Raw genomic sequence first — 18759 nt, forward strand, 5'->3', positions numbered from 1 at the left:
CCATCTTGCCACAACATAATTGTTGCTTTTGTTTTTCTGGTGGTGCTGAGGTTTGAACCAAGGGCCTGGTGAATGCTAGACAAATTCTCTGCCACTGTGCTACCTGCAAGCACCAGGTGACTTCTGTGGCTGTTGTTCTGTGTTGGGTGTCGGGGTACAGATGTGTGTGTGCATAAGGAGGTCAGAGGTCAACCTTGAGTGTCCTTCCTCAGGAATCATCCACCTCGTTTTTCTTTGAGACAGGATCTCTCACTGAGACCTGGAGCTCAACGATTAGGCTAGGCTGGCTGATGCTGAGCTCCAGGGCTCCACCTGTCCCCTTCTCCCCAGCACTAGGGTTACAAGCATGCACTACATACCTAGCTTTATACCTAGGTTCTGAAAATTGGACTCAGGTTCTTGTATTTGCCAGGCAAGCACTTTATCAACTGAACCAGCTCCCCAACTGTCTCAGATGACTTTTGAATGTTACCCCCTCAATACCTCTAACACCAGTCACATCCTACCTGCTCTGCATTTCCCTAGGCGCCAGTCCATTAGCAAATATGTGTTTATTATACACTGGAGTAAAAACTCCTGTAGTTACCATTGGCTGCATTGCCCAACTCCCAGGCATAATAATGCTTGTCCTCCATGGGACAAGATGGTGTGGATACACACACTCACAGGACTGGGAGTCTTGCATATCATACAGCTGCAGGTGAGTCACTGTATAAGGAGCTGAGCTTGAACAATTGAAGATTTGTTTATATTTGGGGACATACAAAGGGGTAAGCAGGAGGTCCTTGAACTAATCCCTCATAGATACCCAGGGAAAACTATATTTTATAGTCTATAAACTAAAAGAAATATGCTGCATTGCTAAGAAAACCTTGCCTCTGTTACTTTAATAACCATCACATCACTCTAGCTACTAGCAACAGTGTAGTCGATGTTAATATTTATTATGTAAGTGATTTAGCTAACCTTTGTTTATAAATGAGTTTTTTCATGGGGGGGGGCATACACATGCACATACATGTATGCTAGGGTGTTCCAAGGCACAAGTGTGGAGGTTAGAGGACAATTTGCAGAATTCATTCTCTTCTATCATATCCAGGGATTGAACTCAGATCTTCAGGCTTGGCTGCAAGCACCTTTACTCACCAAGCCATCTCATTGGCCCTATAATTGAGCTTTTGTGAAGAAGACTAAACCTTCTCTGACATCTACTCATCAAAGCTACCCTCCCTTGGATTTAGAGGGTGATCAACTTTTGTCCTGTTTGTTTCTGAATCCACATGGTCAGAAGGTTGATTCAACTTAGACCTACTAAAGTTCCCACATAGACCCTGAATTAACATCCCCTACCAGGCTGTTGGGGGAGCTGCCATAGGATGTGAAAGAACATTCTCACTGACGTTGGCTTATTTTCCAAGTTAAATTCATATTTGATATTTGAAAGCTATTTTAATCTGTATTAGCATAACTATATTTTTAATTTATCTTATGCTGCTAAGTTTTAATTAATGTCATCTTTTACTTTTAAAACTACATGAACTATAAGAAAAACTCATGTGGAGAAAGAAAGGGAGAGAGGGAGAGAGAAAGAAGGAGAGGGAGAGAGAGAGGTGGGGGAGAAAGAGAAACTGAAACTCAAAATGAATGAGAAGGAACAGGATATGGAGACCAGGCTTCTCCTGCAGCTCCTTCTGATACTAGCATGGGTAGCTGACCTTAGGCAAGTCACCAAACCTCTTCAGACTTATTACCTTCATTTTATGGTAGGCAGCTAGACTTGTTTGGAAGCCTCAGGTCTGCAGCCACTCTCTAGGGCGTTACACCATCTGAACTCCCACCCATGAGGCTCTGGTTCTCTCCCCTGCTCAGATGGAAACCAGACTTTAAAGTGAAGACAGCCACCATGGCAAACGAGCCAGTCTGAAAAGAAAAGAGGAGAGGGGTCCCCCATTCTTCTGGATGCCTTTTCCTATCCCCGGGGGGGAACATTACATATATTTAAAACCTGGAGAGGGCCAGGTGTGCTCGCCGCACATCTGTGAATATCACTTGGAGGCTGAGGGAAGAGGATCCAGAGTTCAAAGGGACCCTGAGCTACATAGTAGCCTCCTGACCAGCCTGATGTAGAGAGCAAGACCCTCTCTCAAGACAACAACAAAACAGACAAACAAAAACAGTCCCATCTCCCAAACCTAGAAAACCAGGAACACAAAACACGTCAGAGCTGATTAGTTGCAAACACCCAGTCCAGCCACATGAGCTGCCTAACCAAACTCCTACGCTGTCTCCTCCCTCCGGTGACACTGTTCACTCTGGCAGACCCTTCTAGACGTTTCTGCAAGTACACAGCTGTGTACCCACCGACTTAAAATGGGAGAAACATAGGTTTCCTATTTCCCTTTTATAAAAGCAAATCAGAGTAATGGGCGAAGTAGGTACCTCTGAAACTCCACTTTTCATGTCATCTTTCATGGTTCTGATAAATTCAGAGAATCACTCTTGGTAACTGAAGTGGGTGTCTCCTTCAAGCTGTCTTCAATGAATAATTTAATGATTGTAGAAAGTGTGACAAAAGATTCAATACTTAAGTGTTAGAAACTATTGCGTATACAAGCTATAACAAGGAGGGCTTCAGCTCAGGTATGGGGACAATCAAACTAACAACAGCCTCACTTGCATAGGACCAACTTCAAACACCCTCAAGAAAAATGGTTTGTGACTAAAGTGATGGAGGGCTCCATGATACTCAGATGAAAACCAAGGCATTCAGAGGTGAAAACTCTGGGGACATGAAGAGCAATTTTTAGAAGACTCATTGAAGGCCAGGTGGCAGTGGCGCATGCCTTTAATCCCAGCACTCAGGAGGCAGAGGCAGGCAGACCTCTGTGAGTTCGAGGCCAGCTTGGTCTCGAACAGAGCAAGATCCAGGACAGGCACCAAAACTTAAAAAAAAAAAAAAAAAAAAAAAAAAACCTCATTGGAAAGAGCATGGAAAATTCACACTTGAAAACTTGAAAGAGATCTCCCTGCTTTGTGAACTGTTAGGAATCTGTAGTTTTGTAAAGACTTTAGAGTTTCTGACCTACAGGAACATCTCCTTACTGTGGTACAGCCACCTCCTCACTTCCAAACCTGGCTGCCCTGAACGCATGTGCTTCCTAGCGCACAGATGCAAGGATTTTCCAGAGCAAAATCCTAGATATTGGTTCCCAGGCCCAGGGACAGTTCAGTGGCTGTCCCAGGTGGGCACAGCATCAATCTGAGTCAAGTGAGGCAGACAAATTTACTCTCTGGCCACTCACCGTCTCCACAAAAATTCACAGTCGGGCTGTTTCTCAGGCCCTCTAGACAGCCTCTCCATCTCCTAACAGTTCCCAGGTGCAGTCTCTTTCTAAGGCAAAAACCTCCCACTCTGGAGAAAGGCTGCAGTCTTGGGAAAGCAGGAGGCCTGGGGTGGTGGAGGAAACATACTGACCCTTCACTTCCTGACTGGCTTCTCCACAGAGCTGAGTCCCACGTCCTTTCACTGTCTCATCACAGTCTTAGCCTTCATGGGACCCAGTCACCTTCACATTTGTGAGAAAGATGCCACATTAGGGAAAACGCACTCAGGATGGGTTGCTAGTGCTATCAGACTTCTCTCCTTAGACAAAACCCTTTCCCCATCTCCGACAGCCTAACCCTGACTGTTCCCATGTTGCTCCACCTCACCTCCTCCACCAGCACATAATCCGCTCTATTCATTCCCACAGAGATCAACCACTGTAACTGTTCATTTCCATGCTTACCTCCCTCCAGGCATTTTCCTGATTTTTCTAATTATAACAAGCACCTGTGGCATTTGGTGAGCTACACCACCCGGCCTCCACCCACCGGGATCTGATTCAGTGGCTGTTGGGCGGGCCCCAAGAATGATGTTAATGAGATGTCTATGTGGGCCTTTTGATCAAAGGCACTGGGACCATGTGATTATAACCTGCACTGGTACTTTAGATGGACGAATAGAGATTACCCTTAAAATCACACTGGGAAAGGAAAACAGACATCAGTAATTTCAAATGCCACACCATGATTGCCTAGAGTTTACCCACTATATTCACCTGTTAAGGAACACAAGCTGAACATGTTTAGATGTCTCAAAGAGCAACAAGAGGTACCAAAAAGACCCGTCAACCAGGTTTCTGGAAATCTGAATTCTCCACTGACATTAAATTCTCAAAGCTCACACAGGCTGTTCGGCCTCAGTTTCCTGACCTGTAAATGCCTAAGTGTTGCAAGATAGTCTGCTCTTATTTAGATTACTATACTCTTTGACCCATGAGATACACTTTTAGGAATTATGCTAAGGGTTAGCCAGGCAAATGTAGAAAAATAGCCATCATGTTAATCGTACCATGTGGGAGGTGGGGGCAGTAAGAGCTCTAATTCCAAACTAGCCTGGGTTACATAGCAAGACTCTGTCTCAAAAAATGAATTCACCATCTTGCTTAAAATGATGAAAAACTGAAAACCACTTAACATCTATTAGTAAGGAACAGTTAAATAAATACTGGTTATCTAAACACTGACTATATAACCCTTAAAATGAGTACACAGTGATATGAGAATGAGTATATGTGATACAACCACATACAAGAGTATATGTTATATGTGATATGTGACTATACAAGCCTAAAAAAGTGACTACATGTCATATGAGAGTGTTGTAAATGGTAACAGGAGGCTACAAAACAGCGTTTAAACTATATCTTTAGGTCTGGTTTTTGTTTAAATTATATAATATTATGGAGCTTATAACCCTTGGGAAAAGACCATAGATACAATCCAATTATAATTAAAGGAGTTCTTGATTAGCTGCTAGCAGGGTGTCAGCCTTAAAGCCAAATCTCAGGCACGTCATAAAGGAGGAATATGGGGAAGGTTGTTTTAAAGGTGAAAACCTTCGATTCCTACACAAGCAAACAAAAACTGGTCTGTTCTGCCACGTTAAGTGGTCAAGGTGATCCCAAACAATCTTTGGGTGTCTGCATAAGCAAGTTACAGAAGCCAAAAAAGCAGTTAGTCATATCATAACGGGTAGATGACCATGGCTGTTCATTTCAGGGAGTAAGGGGTGGGTGGGGGGTCACTGAATCAGGGTAACTGAGAACTTACCTTCCAGACTGGAGTCGGAGACAAATGGCTGGTGGGTATCAAGATGGATGCCTAGCAAAAAATGGAGTTTCTTTGGCCATCACTTGTGATATTTGTAGAAAAGGCCTGTGGCATTTTATAATATGTGAATATTATCAGGAGCAAGTTTAAAAGTTACTATCTCTTTTCTCTTTTTGGGAAGGATTGTTTTTCAGAGTAGGATGTCACAGTATTGATGGCCTTCAGCTCATGGGCCTTCTGCTTCAACCTCTGAGTGCTGGGATTACAGAAGAGTTACTCCAGGCTTCTGCACTCTTAAGCATCTTTTTTTCACCAGTAAGCTTAAACTGTTATATGTGGGCACGAGTCCATGTTCTTTTTTTTAAAATACACTTTTTAAAAGTACCTCATGAGCATCATTGGAGTAACCTCTGACTTCCACAACAGTCAAGCATTCTGGGAGCAAGGGTAAGGGTGTAATGGCCTTATTTGCTTAAATTTATTCTTTCTTAACTCTCTCCCATGCAGCACCTACAACAAAGCTTTAATGTATGAACAAGTGCCATTCCTTAATGAACTCAAACCTCCTTCAGTACACTGGAATTGTAAATATCTGCATGAAAGATCTGAAACCTCCCCCACCCTAAACCATGGCAATAGGTCACGAATTTACTCACCTGGGGCCAATTTCAAGGAACCCTGGTTTTACTTATGCCCCTCAAAAGCTGCTGGCAGAACATGGAGGCGAGCGTAAGGGAGGGCAGATGGCACTTTTTTCCCCAAATACCTCCTTCTCAGCTGGGCTGGGAGATCCAGGTGCCCCCAATGGTGAGAGGGTGGGGTCACATCCTACCTTCTGCTATAACAGCGCAGAGCTGCCCACACAGCCTCAGCCTGCGTGCTCTGGTGGTCTCTTCCAACATGGTGTGGAGGCAGAGGACAGAGTTTGTCAGCCCTCCATGCTGTGGGAGGTGAGGCATTCTGGGAATGAGGGTAGGGAATGCAATGGCTTTATTTGTTTTAAGTTCACTTTTCCTTAATTCTCTCTCTCTCCCCCATCTAGCATCTACAGGTCGCTTTCTCTCTTATTCGCCCTTGTGGCTTCAGTAAACTCATTAAGTCTTCCTCAGCCGAAGGATCCTGCCTTCCCAGGTATGTCTCGGGTGAGAGAACCCTCCTACTGAAGGGACTAGGCTGAAGAGGAATAGTTCTTCACCCCTTCCTCCCTACTTTCTCCCCATCCCTCCCAACAGGGACTTGCTGTGTAGCCCAGTCTGGCCTCAATCCAGTGTCTCACCCACCCCCCACCCTGATCTCCCTGATGCTGGTTTTCCCGTGTGTGTCTCTGTGCCTTGCTTCACTCCCTTCTTCCTTTCATCGGGCCATTAAAGAATTCCTCCTGCTCATCTGTGGGCTTGCTATGTCAGCCAGAGGCAAGGGTTCAAAACAACGTCTGTGCCACTTGCCGGTCCCTTAGTGTTTGCACTTTCTGCTACCTAGTACAAGCCATGTGCTGAGCTCTGTCCTCATAGATGGAGAGCAAGAGTCTCCATCTACGCCCCAAGCTTGAGGTATCGGAACCAGAGCTCTTCTTGTGAAACAAAGTGCCCTTGAGACTCTCCCTGAGCCAGAGGCTGCAGAAAGGCTGGTCACAGGCAGAGTTTGGTCTTGGGGAAAAAAATCCCTGGGACTTAACCCAGGGCTTTCTTTTTAAAGCTTTAATTTGGAAGACAGCAGTAGAGCAACCTTCTGCTCTTGAGACCTTCCATCTCCACACTGGCAGCTCCTGAGGTTTCTGAACCTGGTCTACTAGCACTAAGCTGGGGCTCTCCGTGGAGCCCTGAGTGTTGAATAGGAACATCCTTAAAGCTCTAGTATCTTGTGTTGCATTTGTAAGTCTCAATCTGTGAGTTCCCTGAAGAGTGCTATCCCTTCTCAACTGGTAGCATTCTTTCGTGCTGTTAAGGAAGATGGTGTTTCCACACTTACCTGTGGAAATGGTGTCCCCCTGTAACTCGAAAGTCTCCCAAAGGCTTTGTCTGTTCTCCAGGCACTGTCATTTGTGATGAAAAGGAAGTGAGAGTTGAGTTTCCCAGCAGGGTGGACATGGAAAAATGGCGACCTTCTGTGCCAGGTATGTTATATGTAATATTTAGTCACTTTTAAAATTCTTTAATGATCCCTTTTTTAATTTTATGTGCATTCATGTTTTGCCTGCATGTATGTTTGTGTGAAGGTGTTTTATCCCCTGGAATTGGAGTTACAGATAGTTGTGAGCTGCCATGTGGGTGCTGGGAATTGAACCAGGGTCCTCTAAAAGAGCAGACAGTGCTCTTAGTCTCTAGGCCATCTCTCTCTCCCCTGAACTGTTCAATCTTCATTTCCATCTGTAGAAATCAGGACCACCTCTATTTGGGCACACAAGAGTCTAACCCGTGGAACAACTGGCATCCATCTCCCCTGGTGCTGTGGGGGTCCCTGACTTGCCCAATGCCACATAGAGGGGAACACCAGTCTTTTTCTGGGTTGTATGACTTATTTGGGATCCACTGGGACACTTCTGGGTGTAAGTCACAGCACACAAACAAATGAGTGTTTGGATCACATCACCAAGTGTGTCAAAAGTGATAGAAGTGCCTTAGATGTGGATGAGGAGTCCTGGCTCAGAGCCTGCATTTGGTTCTGACCCTGGAATGTATTTCTTGCTTATCTGTCTTCTGTAGATGCCTCTGGGGTTGATATTTTGAACTGCACTTATGCCCTGGACTCAGAAAAGCTCATTATGAAGTTCCCTTATGAAACCTGTACTACAAGAGTGGTAAGTAATTGCTTTTAAGGAGTGATTTGGGGAGTAGGAACATAATCATTTACTGGTATTCGACTTGATGGCTGAGGATTTAGACTTTGAAATAGAACTTTAGTCCTCAATCAGATTGGCTTGTTCTATTGGGTTCCTAACATACCCAGAGGACACTTTTGATCATGCCTAGAAACATTCTGGAGATGGGATGGACTCTACTACTGGCATCAATGTGGGTACAAGTCAAGGATATTGTCAAATAGCTTATAATGCCCAAGGGAGGTGAAAAGGTCTAAAATATCAGTGTTGGAGAAGCCCGGTGCTTGAGCTATTGGTCCTGGGTTCGACTTGAAGTAAGCTTCCTAGCCTTGCTAAGCCTCTATTTGCTTGTTGGAAAGTTGAAAAGATGCTGCCATTTCCACAGGGTATAAAGACTGATACTGGGCACATGACTTAGACAGAGCAAATGCTTCAGCATGGAGCTATTTTAATATAACCCCTCTGTGAGACTGAAGGCTATTTTTGGTGTTAGCAGAAAGAACCCAGCTTAAGAACAGGTGTTAAAAGCAAACAGTTGCTAAGCAGTAAGTGTTACTCTATTGCCAAGAACCAGGATTGCCCAATCAGGGTCATTAGGTGTAATAAAGACCTGCCACATGGCAGAAGTTCTCAAGCTTCCATGTGCAAAGACTCGCCTAGGGGTTCTAGGCATGTTCTGGGCGTGTTCAAGAATTTCAGCTGATGTGGGTGTGGGGTGGGTCCTGGAAAGTGAATGTTCAGCAGGCCACATCATCTGGCCCTAATGCTGGAGCCTACAGTGTAAGCTTTGTGTATATTCACAGACTCTGCTTTCAGAGCAGTCCTCTGGCCCACTAAGACCCTCTGTGATGGCCCAGAAAAGTAATTGTATATCTTTTGTGAAAATCTGTACTGATGTAAACTTTCCTGTTCTTTATTCTTTGAAGTTTCATACATGTATACAGTGTGTTTATCATATCTACCCCTCACACACCCCCTCCAACTTCTCCCAGGACTTCCCATTACATATCCCTTCCAACTTGATGTCTTCCTCCTATGAATACAGGCCTTCCCAACTTCAAGGAGCTTAGAATTGCATTCCCCAGGGCCTAGTTTCTGCTAACTGCAAGCTGTGAATAGCCAAATCTAGTCTTATAGCCTTAATGTGACCTATGAATTGAGAACAGTTTGTAAAGTTAAAATGACATAAATTCTAAGAGTTATTATCTAACATTTAGCATAAAATTGTTAGATAACAATTATCTTTCCTTAGACTAAGTTCTAAGGTCAGAGGTAACAAAGATAGCTCCACCCAGCTCTAGGGCATCTTAGTTGCTGAGTGGGTATATTTGGAGAATAACCTGTGTAGATGTCTGGGAAGATGACAGTGATTCCCAACTTAAGACAATAGAACATAATGAAAATGTAACAGGAAAGCAGACTCTATCTCTAATGTTTGAACTCTCCTTTCCACCTGTAAGCCTTAGAAGGATATCTCAAAGAGCTAGCTAAAGTCTTTTGGCAAAGGAATAAAGTACCTTCAGGAACTTGTCTTGCCTAACTTAAATATGCTGCCACTCTAATGGTCAGATTCATGGTCTTGTGGAATTGCCTGTCCCACTGAGGAGCCAACTTCCTCATTTGTACTATGTTTGCACACAGGTTGGTGGGTACCAGGTGAACATCAGGGTCCAGGACAACACTACTGATGGACAATATAAAGACGGCGTGTATCATTTCTTCTGTCCAGCTATGCAAACAGAGATCTTTGAGTTTTCAGAAGCTGTAGTCTGCACGAAGGATTTTGTGTATGTAAGTGAAGTGGGATGACAGCTTCTCGTATGGTTTTAGCAGGGGAAATAGAATGGTGTTGTGGACATAGCTGGACTTAGTAGCTGGGTGGATTTCAATTTCCTTTTTACTGTATTTGCTTTGTGACTATGATGCATTTTCTCAAGCACACTTAGCCTTTGTTTCTAAGGCTAAAGTGGCAGAACATCATCATTCACCTGACAGGGTAGCTCTAAGAACTGAGTACACAGTATTGAGCACACCATGCCTAGCAATAGAAAAGGCTCAAATGATCTACAGTTACACTGATAGTCATAGGATTGACTGATAACACATTCCAGGCCTTGTCTCCAAACTAAAACATAGTAAATAGACAAAACAGCCTCTTGCTTTTGTGTTTATACTCAATAGGCTCATGTTGACAATGTTGACATGGACCACTAAATAATAACCATACTTTTATCATGGCAGCAATGGCTTGATGTACTTGGTTCTGTGGATATAATAAAGATTGTGTGTCTAAGAACCTAGTGTTTCAACTTGTAATTGGACCTAGTCTACCTTTTCCAATGCCTTTTGATACTGGAAACCCAAAGGGGTAAAATCCAAGGGCAGGATGGGAAGATACATCTGGCCATTCTTCCAAGAAGTCTGGCTGCTGCCACGCAGTAGGAAGAGCACATGGCATTAATTAACTTATGTCAATTAAACTGGATGTTTTCTGCAAAATAGCAGGTGGTAGAACTTCAGAAACTTTCTCCTAAATCTTTTTTTTTCTTTCCAGTTTTCCTTCCCACACATTTTCTCTAGGTTTGCTGATGATAATGAGGTAAGAGTACAGTTTGTTGGTGTTGGTTTTTTTTTTTGTGTGTGTGTATGTATATGTGTGCACGCACATGCATTCATGAGTAGGTGTGCTGTTAGCATGCACGTGTCGGTCAGAGGACCACTTGGAATTATCTCCATGTCTTTTGACTTAAGAATGCATCGGAGACGGGCTGGATCGTTAAGCTTGGCAATGGTACAAGAGCCCACACTCTGCCCCTGAAGGATGCCTTAAGACAAGGATTTAATCTTCTGATTGACAGCCAGAAAATAACCCTCGATGTGCCAGTCAATGCTACTGGAGTTGCTCACTATGTGGTAGGTGTGAAAACCTTTATATTACCATCAGGAACTGGCCAGTTTTCTTAAGCCTAAGCATGGTCTCAACCACATCTTCAAATGGGCTATATTGCCAATTAAAGAAGTATATTTAGCTGAGCACATACTTTGTAGTTCTAGTACATGGGATGCTGATGCAGGAGGCTTGTGAGTTTGAGGATAGCCTAGACTACATCATGAGAATCTGTCACAAACAACCTGTGAGTTCTGTTACCAAGTACTTCATCGGATGGTGGGAATGCAATGGTGAAGAAGACATGAGCCTTGCTATGTGTTCTTCCCTCTTTTTATAGTCCTACATTCAAAGTATAATGTAGAGCAGGAGTATTCTTGTGAGTCTTTAGGAGTTAAGGTGTTCTGTTTGGGTGACACTATTTACTTTGTCTTTCAGGCCATCTGAGACATTAAATTGATATGTTATAGTCATGTTCTGCAAAATGTTTACACCAGTATTGGACCATATGACAGTAGTCCCATGAGACTGTAGTGGAGCTGAATTAGCCCATTTTTGGTAGCTGTAGTAACATAGGGCAATGCCTTGTCCATGTTTGTAGTGGTGCCATATGAATCTATACTGACCACTGGATAAAGATACCACACATACAACCGCATGTTAGGTGGATAATGTCAAAAGTAGGTGTTGTGTGACTATGCTCTACTGTGCAAGGACAATTGTCTGATGGTGTATTTCCTAGGATCTATCCCACTGTTATGTCATGCATGACTGTGCTTGAGACAGGTCCTGACAAGTGTTCAAACACTGGCTACTTTAATAAAGACAGTTTTGTTTTACCTTGAGCATCATAGGATTGTTGGGCTCTGTAAGCACTCTGTCCAGTGCTATAAGATAGTCATAGAATATGGCCAGTTCTTGCTCCTGTCTCCCTAGAAATGGGTCAGCTATTGGTCATCCCCGCAGACAGCACTGGTCTTCCAGGCATTCTAGAAGACAAGGTTAAGACCAGAGCACCTTGGCAGTGGTTGGATAAAATACCTACATCTCATTTATGCCAAAGTGATACCCAATGCTTGAGCATATTGGCTCTTATTGGTTAGAGACTCAAACTAATATCTTCCAAATCCTGACCCCTGCCCCCAGCAAGGGAACAGTCATCTCTATACTGTGCTGCTGAAGCTTTTGTTCTCATCTCCTGGGCAGAAGATCACCTTCTCCTCACAAGCTGTCTGTGCATCAGGTGAGACCTGAGAGACCACAGCTTCAGCAGTTCTTAGGGCTTAACCAAAGCTGATCAAGGGTATTCTGTCAATCATTTCCTGCAGATCTTTCTGTGGCTTGCAATGCTACACACATGACTCTCACCATACCAGAATTTCCTGGGAAGCTAAAGTCTGTGGGCTTTGAAAAAAGGACCATCCCCGAGAGGCAATGGCATGCCAGTGGGATCGACAAAGAAGCAACAAATGGCTTGAGACTGCATTTCCGAAAAACTCTCCTGAAAACAAAAGTATGTTGTTATTCCCTGAATGCCACAAGAGCCTTCTGAAGTACTCTGTGGGTAATATGATATAACTCATGACTTGTCCGTAGTCTATTTGCTATAATGATGGATTTAAATGGTGCAAGGCCTCTCTTGATCATTTTACACAAATGAATTAAGGAAAGTTCTCTCCAATACCATCTCTTTAACTTCTGCATGTGGACACTTTCTACATTTCTCACTTCATTTGATAAGTACAAAGTACCTATCGGCCATCTAATGCTGAACCTTTGCTATGCTCTGTTATATAACAGGGCAACTTGGTCTTTTTTTGTTTCAACCTTTTGTTTAAGGGTCTCCTATTGTCCCGAGGCTAGTCTTGATGGATGCAGTTGCCAGGGATAGAATGTCAGGGTGTGTGTAGCAATAACATTTCTTAACATCTGGAGTCCTTTTGAGCCCTTCTGGGGCTTGGCGAGGGACTCCACTATCTCACTTTGATTTAATTCCAGCTTTAGTGACTAACAGTACAAAGAGCATGAAGTACTGGGCACTTGAGGACATGAGTTCAAAGCAATAAATCTCCTGCCTCGAGAAGCATCCTGATCTGAGGAAGTGACAGATTTTGTTTTGGCTTAGAAGGAAACTAAGTCTGAAGTGTGTTCTGCAAGTGCTGGGGACTAACTCCTACTTCCTGCTTCTGGAGATGGCTAGTTGGCATTCTCTCATTTCAGCCCTCTGAAACATGTCCACCCTATCAGTTCTACATCTCTTCACTCAAGCTGACCTTTTACCTCCAACCGGACACGGTATCCATGGTGATTGATCCTGAGTGCCACTGTGAGTCACCAGTCTCTATAGGTAAAGATTTTTTTTTTAATCAAAACTATCTGGGTTTTTTTTTCTCCCTTTAATGCATGTAGAAAAATGCAACAGAAGTCGAGATTCTGATTCATACTTGTGGCTCAGAGACTGAAGATGAGCCATGTAGGAAGTTCTAGGATGGGGGCCTGTGTGTGCTGCCATTCTCAGACACGCATGCAGGTCATGGTGGAACTGCTGAATTTAAGTAACCTGGGTATACAGAGTCAGATATGAGGGTCCCACCATGTATCTAACTCGGATCCAGGGACAATGGCTTCCAGCTTCTAGTTTGAGTTTCCTGAGACTCCTACGAACCCTGGAAAGGAACCCTGAGTGGGCACATCTCTAGGTGAGCCTTGCTCCCTTTGCTCCTCACCTAGACCAGGTCAGGCCAATAATAAAAGCTACCTTCTCAATTCTCCTCAAATTGCCTGTGAGTCCAGACCGAGTATCCCCCACCCAAGTGTGGAACCCTCAGGTTTAGGTTTCAGAGTTCCGCTGGATTGTTTTAATACTTGTGTGGCATCCTATATGGGCTTCCCTAGTTTAAAAACATTCTGGAACCCAAACCTTGAGAAAGGGACACAATGAAACCTGGCACTTTATAGCCAACCCAGATTGAATCCTTAAGACACTCTAATCATTTATCAGGGTGTGGCCTCATCACCTAGTGATCCTTCTTCCCGTGTCTCCCGGTCTGTATGTTGATGACACTGATCATGGTAACTTATGTCCCTCTTGTAACTAAAGGTGTTTTATCAGTGTTTGCTCAGACTGAAGACAGCTCAAGCTTAGCTGCTCGATGGATCTAAGACTTCAAGGCTGAAGGGTAACGTCACAGGGTGGGCTTAGTTTCTCTAACCCTTTACTGCTGTCCAGTCACAGGTGAACTGTGTACACACGATGGGTTTATGGACTTCGAGGTCTACAGCCACCAAACGAAACCTGCTCTGAACCTGGACACCCTCCTGGTGGGAAACTCCTCCTGTCAGCCCATCCTCAAGGCTCAGTCACAGGGGCTCGCACGGTTTCATATACCTCTGAATGGATGTGGAACACGACAGAAAGTGAGTAGTAGCCAAGGCTAAGAAGTTAAGACTTATTTTTGAAGTAAGTGCTTTGTTGATCAACTTTATCTAACTTCTAAGTTTGAAGGTGATAAAGTCATCTATGAGAATGAAATACATGCTCTCTGGAAAAATCTACCACCAAGCATCATATTCAGGGACAGTGAGTTCAGGTGTGATAATTTCTACTTGGGTTTTTTTAAGCTTTTGTTTAAATTACAGGGATTTTGTTAACATAATTCTTATCTCTCTATCCACAATTTTCCAGAATGACAGTGAAGTGTCATTACATGCGAGACAGTATGCTACTAAATGCCAATATCAAAAGCCTTCTTTCTCCAGTGGCCTCTGTAAAGCCAGGTCCACTAATGTTGGTCCTACAAACCTACCCAGGTGAGGTGTTGCAACTTGAGCTGATGAATAATAACAGTGCATTTTAGGGGAAAATCTCCCATCCAACGCTGCCATCCAATGTTGCAGCCAGCTTGTACCTCAGTGCTGAAGAGGTACTCTGTTAATTGCAGACAAATCCTACCAACGACCTTATGGGAAGGATGAGTACCCTCTAGTGAGATACCTCCGCCAGCCCATCTACATGGAAGTGACTGTCCTGAACAGGAATGATCCCAATATCAAGCTGGTCTTAGATGACTGTTGGGCAACATCTTCTAGGGACCCAGCCTCTGTCCCCCAGTGGCATATTGTCGTGGATGGGTATGTATCCCCTGTACCGCAGGGTTGCCCAGGGAAAACATCAAAACTTATAGTGATTAAAAATCCTTCTGGGACTTAAAGGAGACCTTGGTCACGAATTTTCTGAAATAATCCTTATATCATAGTCATCGGTCCTTGGTCTAATCGGGTGGCTCATGCTGCTTTTCTATTACTGAGCTCTTAAGAATGGGCTCCTGTCCAAAATGTCTGGCTCAATTGCATCTTTATCATGAGAGGGAGAAATCTAGTGTCTATTTACTGAACACCTACCATATGCCAGGCTGTCATGTATTTCATCGCATTACCTGAGGAACACCAGCCACCTTCGGGAGGGCAAGGTTACTAAGTGTGGCTTTAGGTGAGTTACTTCAACAGTAAGTGATGGAGCTGGGATCAGAACTCCCATTCTAACCCTAATGGGACAGTGCTTTTGGCAATAGGTGTCTGTCCTCTCCTCTCAGCTCTGCCTGGAGTGTCCCCTCCAGGGTTCCTTAACTGCAAAGAGCAATACTTTAGCTTTCTTGGCTCTGGGGGAATATGTCACAAGGCTCCAAACTTCCAGCTAGACTTGGGCAGACTCCTGCTTCAAGGAGTACATACAACCCCATTCAATTACACAACCCATTTCTTTACCTTTGGAGATTTGCCTGAGTATTCCTTCTGAGACCAGCCTTGATCCCCCTATCCATCTATGTAATTCTTCAGAGCTTCGTTCTTTTCCGTTCTTAAGGCCATCATTACTTGTTAGTGTGTAAAGCAGAGTGGCAACAATTCTCTACCTCTGTTACAAGCATTTACTACCTAGGACATAATAGAAACTCATTTTAGTGAAATGAGTAAGCTGGTATCTTAAGGCTCTCTCTCTCTCTCTCTCTCTCTCTCTCTCTCTCTCTCTCTCTCTCTCTCTTAGTGATCACAACTTGAATCTCTTGATGAATTTTGGTAAACAAATACGTACTGACATTATACAGTACAATGCAGGTGTTGTACATAGGACTTCATGAATATTGATGACTAGATCCAGTCAGAAAGATATAAGCAAAGCAGAGGTGCTGTTAGGATGCTGACATAGCTGTAGCATAGTTGTCCCGTGACTCGCCTTGTCCAAATGCGCATGTACGGGTTCCTGTGACTGATGCCCCCATCCCGGTGCCTGTTTCCTAGCTGTGAATATGAACTGGACAACTACCGCACTACCTTCCATCCAGCTGGTTCCTCTGTGGTCCATCCTGCTCACTACCAGAGGTTTGACGTGAAGACCTTTGCCTTCGTGTCAGAGGCAGAGGCGCGCTCTAGCCTGGTATGTGGTCAAGAAGTCGCCTGGGGCGGGTTGACACTGAGTGCACTGGTTCCACCTGACTCTCTTCCTCCTCTTCAGATCTACTTCCACTGCAGCGCCTTGATCTGCAGCCCAGGGTCCCTTGACTCCCCTCTGTGCACTGTGACTTGCCCTGTACCATTAAGGAGAAAACGAGGTAATAACTCAATCCCTGTTGTTGCTCAAAGCAAGTCTCAATTTTCTAGAATTGAGTAATTTTAGGATAATAACTTAGTCCCGAGAAAGCTAGTCCCAAGAAACATCTTCCTTTACCAATGTGGTGAGCCTGAGATGCACAGGTTCTCATTTAGCCCAATGAATCCATCCTTTGAGAATCTATCCATGACAGACAGAATTCACATCACAGGATACTCTGTGGAGCATCTTCTAGGGACTCTGGTAGTGCCTCTGGCACACTACTCCCGAGGTCAAAACACAACCTTGATTATCTGTCTCCCACCACAGAGGCCATCAAAGAAGAAACAATGACAGTTAGCCTTCCAGGACCCATTCTCTTGTTGTCCGATGGCTCTTCACTTAAAGGTATAGATTTAAAGTCTGGGGTACTTAGGGATGCAAGTTTTCAGGCAAAAATTTAATGTGCTTAATGACAAACCTAAATAAGAGCAAAGTAAAGTAAGCTCCCCTCCCACGGAGCCTTGAACTTCTTGTATGTGCTCCTGAAAATCTTGACACCAGCAAGATCGTGTACAGTACCTACTGACAGACTTGCTTTATTGTTTTGGTCTCTGTTAGAACCATGTAGGATGCGTGGGGCTCTTAGCCATGGTCTTGTTGTGACCCATTCTGTTCTCACAGTTCTACTCCTGTGCTGGATGTTGTAATGTGTTCTTAATGTCACACTAGATATTTAAGAGGATTGCCTACCATACCAAGAAATTCAGTGTGTATTGCTAGCAGATTGGTAGGTTGGCAAGCATGAGTATCCCTTTAACTTCTGCCAAACTGAAATCATAGGAGATTATGCTCCTATAATCATCCCATAGCCTTACCCAGAGGGCCTCAACTCCAGGCCTAGAGTGTAAAATCAAGCTATCTGAAATCTCTAGCCAATCTTCCTGTGACATCACACTTCCAGGGATGGCTAAGCATCAAGGCATTGCATTAGTTAGGCTGAGAGGCTGGGGCTTTCTCCAGGTATCAGCCCATCTGGCTTGAGAGAGAGAGGGCAAATGGGAATAACAGTGGGGAGAGGTGGTGTGGAATGGGAGGGTAAAGGTGGCAGTAGAGTAAGAGTGAGGCAGTGTCCTACTGCAGACTCCCAAGGTCAAGGGATTGAGACTTAATGTCCGTAGAGGGCCTCAGCACAACCATGACTTAAACCTGCTTTCTTTGTAGATGCTACGGTTCCCAAAAGGCACGAGATTGCCAAGGACACTATTCCTAAAGCAGTAGCTGCTGTGGCTGCGTTAGTGGGTTCAGTGGTGATTATAGGCTTCATCTGTTACCTGAATAAGGCAAGAACTGCGAGGTTGGATCACTAATTGGACTTGCAAATAAAGAGGCTGCAGGAAAATTCTTGTCTTCTGTGTTCATCTGTGGTCATGTGTGCACACACAGGTGAGGCCAGAGGACAACCTTGAGTCAGTCCTCAGGTACCATCCCCTTTTTCCTTTTGGGAAGAGGAAGAAAAGTGGTCTCATGGGTCTGGAACTTGCCAATTAGGCTAGATTGGTTGTCCAGGAGCCATAAGGATCTGCCTGTCTCTGACTCCCTAGTACTGGTAATAGAGTGTGTGCCACTGTGACTGGCCTTTAAAACACACACCATGTGGAGCTCAAACTCAGGTCCTCGTGTTTGCAAGGCAAGCACTTTCCTGGCTAAGCCATCTCCATCTTTCTAGCCCTTTGCCTTATGTTTCAAGACTAGAAACTATTTAAGAAATCTTTCCTTTAGTCATTACTCTTTAGAACAGATCTGAGAGCTGTTCACAATTCCCTGTGTAGGACAGGAATAGGTAAATTTACAACTTGTTTCCTATGTGGGATTTTGTGACTTCCTTAGTCCTATCCCTGACACAATGTCATTTATGTTCAATAGGGCTTAGCAGCCCACCTGAAGTACTCTTACGTGAGTCCTTTGTGTTTGAGTCCCTCACTCAAAGACACAGGATTAGGGTCGGGGATAGGAAACCACTTGTGTCTAACTTTATCACAGTGAAATGCCAAATGTGGGGTACTTCAAGAGGCTTTGGGGATTGTTTCCACGTCCTAGTTGTGGAAGCTCAAGTCTAAGGCTGAATGGTCCCATGGTGTAGGGTGATGGTGGGAGTATGTGCCAGCGAGTGATCACATCTGGTCCTGTGGTGTAGAGTGATGGTGTTTGTGTCAGCAAGTGATCCACATCATCTGGAGCCAGGAAGACATCCCTCACAGGCCCTTGAGGGGCACATCCTCCATGGCCTAATGACCTCTTAAATGTCTATAGCAT

The 18759-nt window shown here is 44.2% G+C and overlaps 1 protein-coding gene across 1 annotated transcript; it reads left to right on the top strand.

Moving 5' to 3' along the window:
* Positions 1-6054: 6054 nt before the first annotated feature.
* Positions 6055-17813, top strand: Zp2 (zona pellucida glycoprotein 2). Its single transcript, XM_059251328.1, is given in 20 exon segments — positions 6055-6104; positions 6197-6285; positions 7184-7267; positions 7857-7951; positions 9614-9763; positions 10527-10577; positions 10724-10885; positions 12006-12102; positions 12188-12372; positions 13080-13206; positions 14089-14276; positions 14358-14449; positions 14545-14669; positions 14801-14964; positions 14966-14990; positions 16155-16172; positions 16175-16290; positions 16369-16465; positions 16774-16851; positions 17668-17813. Coding segments are annotated over 20 exon segments (2139 nt in total).
* The last annotated feature ends 946 nt before the right edge of the window (positions 17814-18759 follow it).

Source organism: Peromyscus eremicus, chromosome 1 (genome assembly GCF_949786415.1).
Source record: "Peromyscus eremicus chromosome 1, PerEre_H2_v1, whole genome shotgun sequence".
In the NCBI taxonomy this organism is placed as follows: domain Eukaryota; kingdom Metazoa; phylum Chordata; class Mammalia; order Rodentia; family Cricetidae; genus Peromyscus; species Peromyscus eremicus.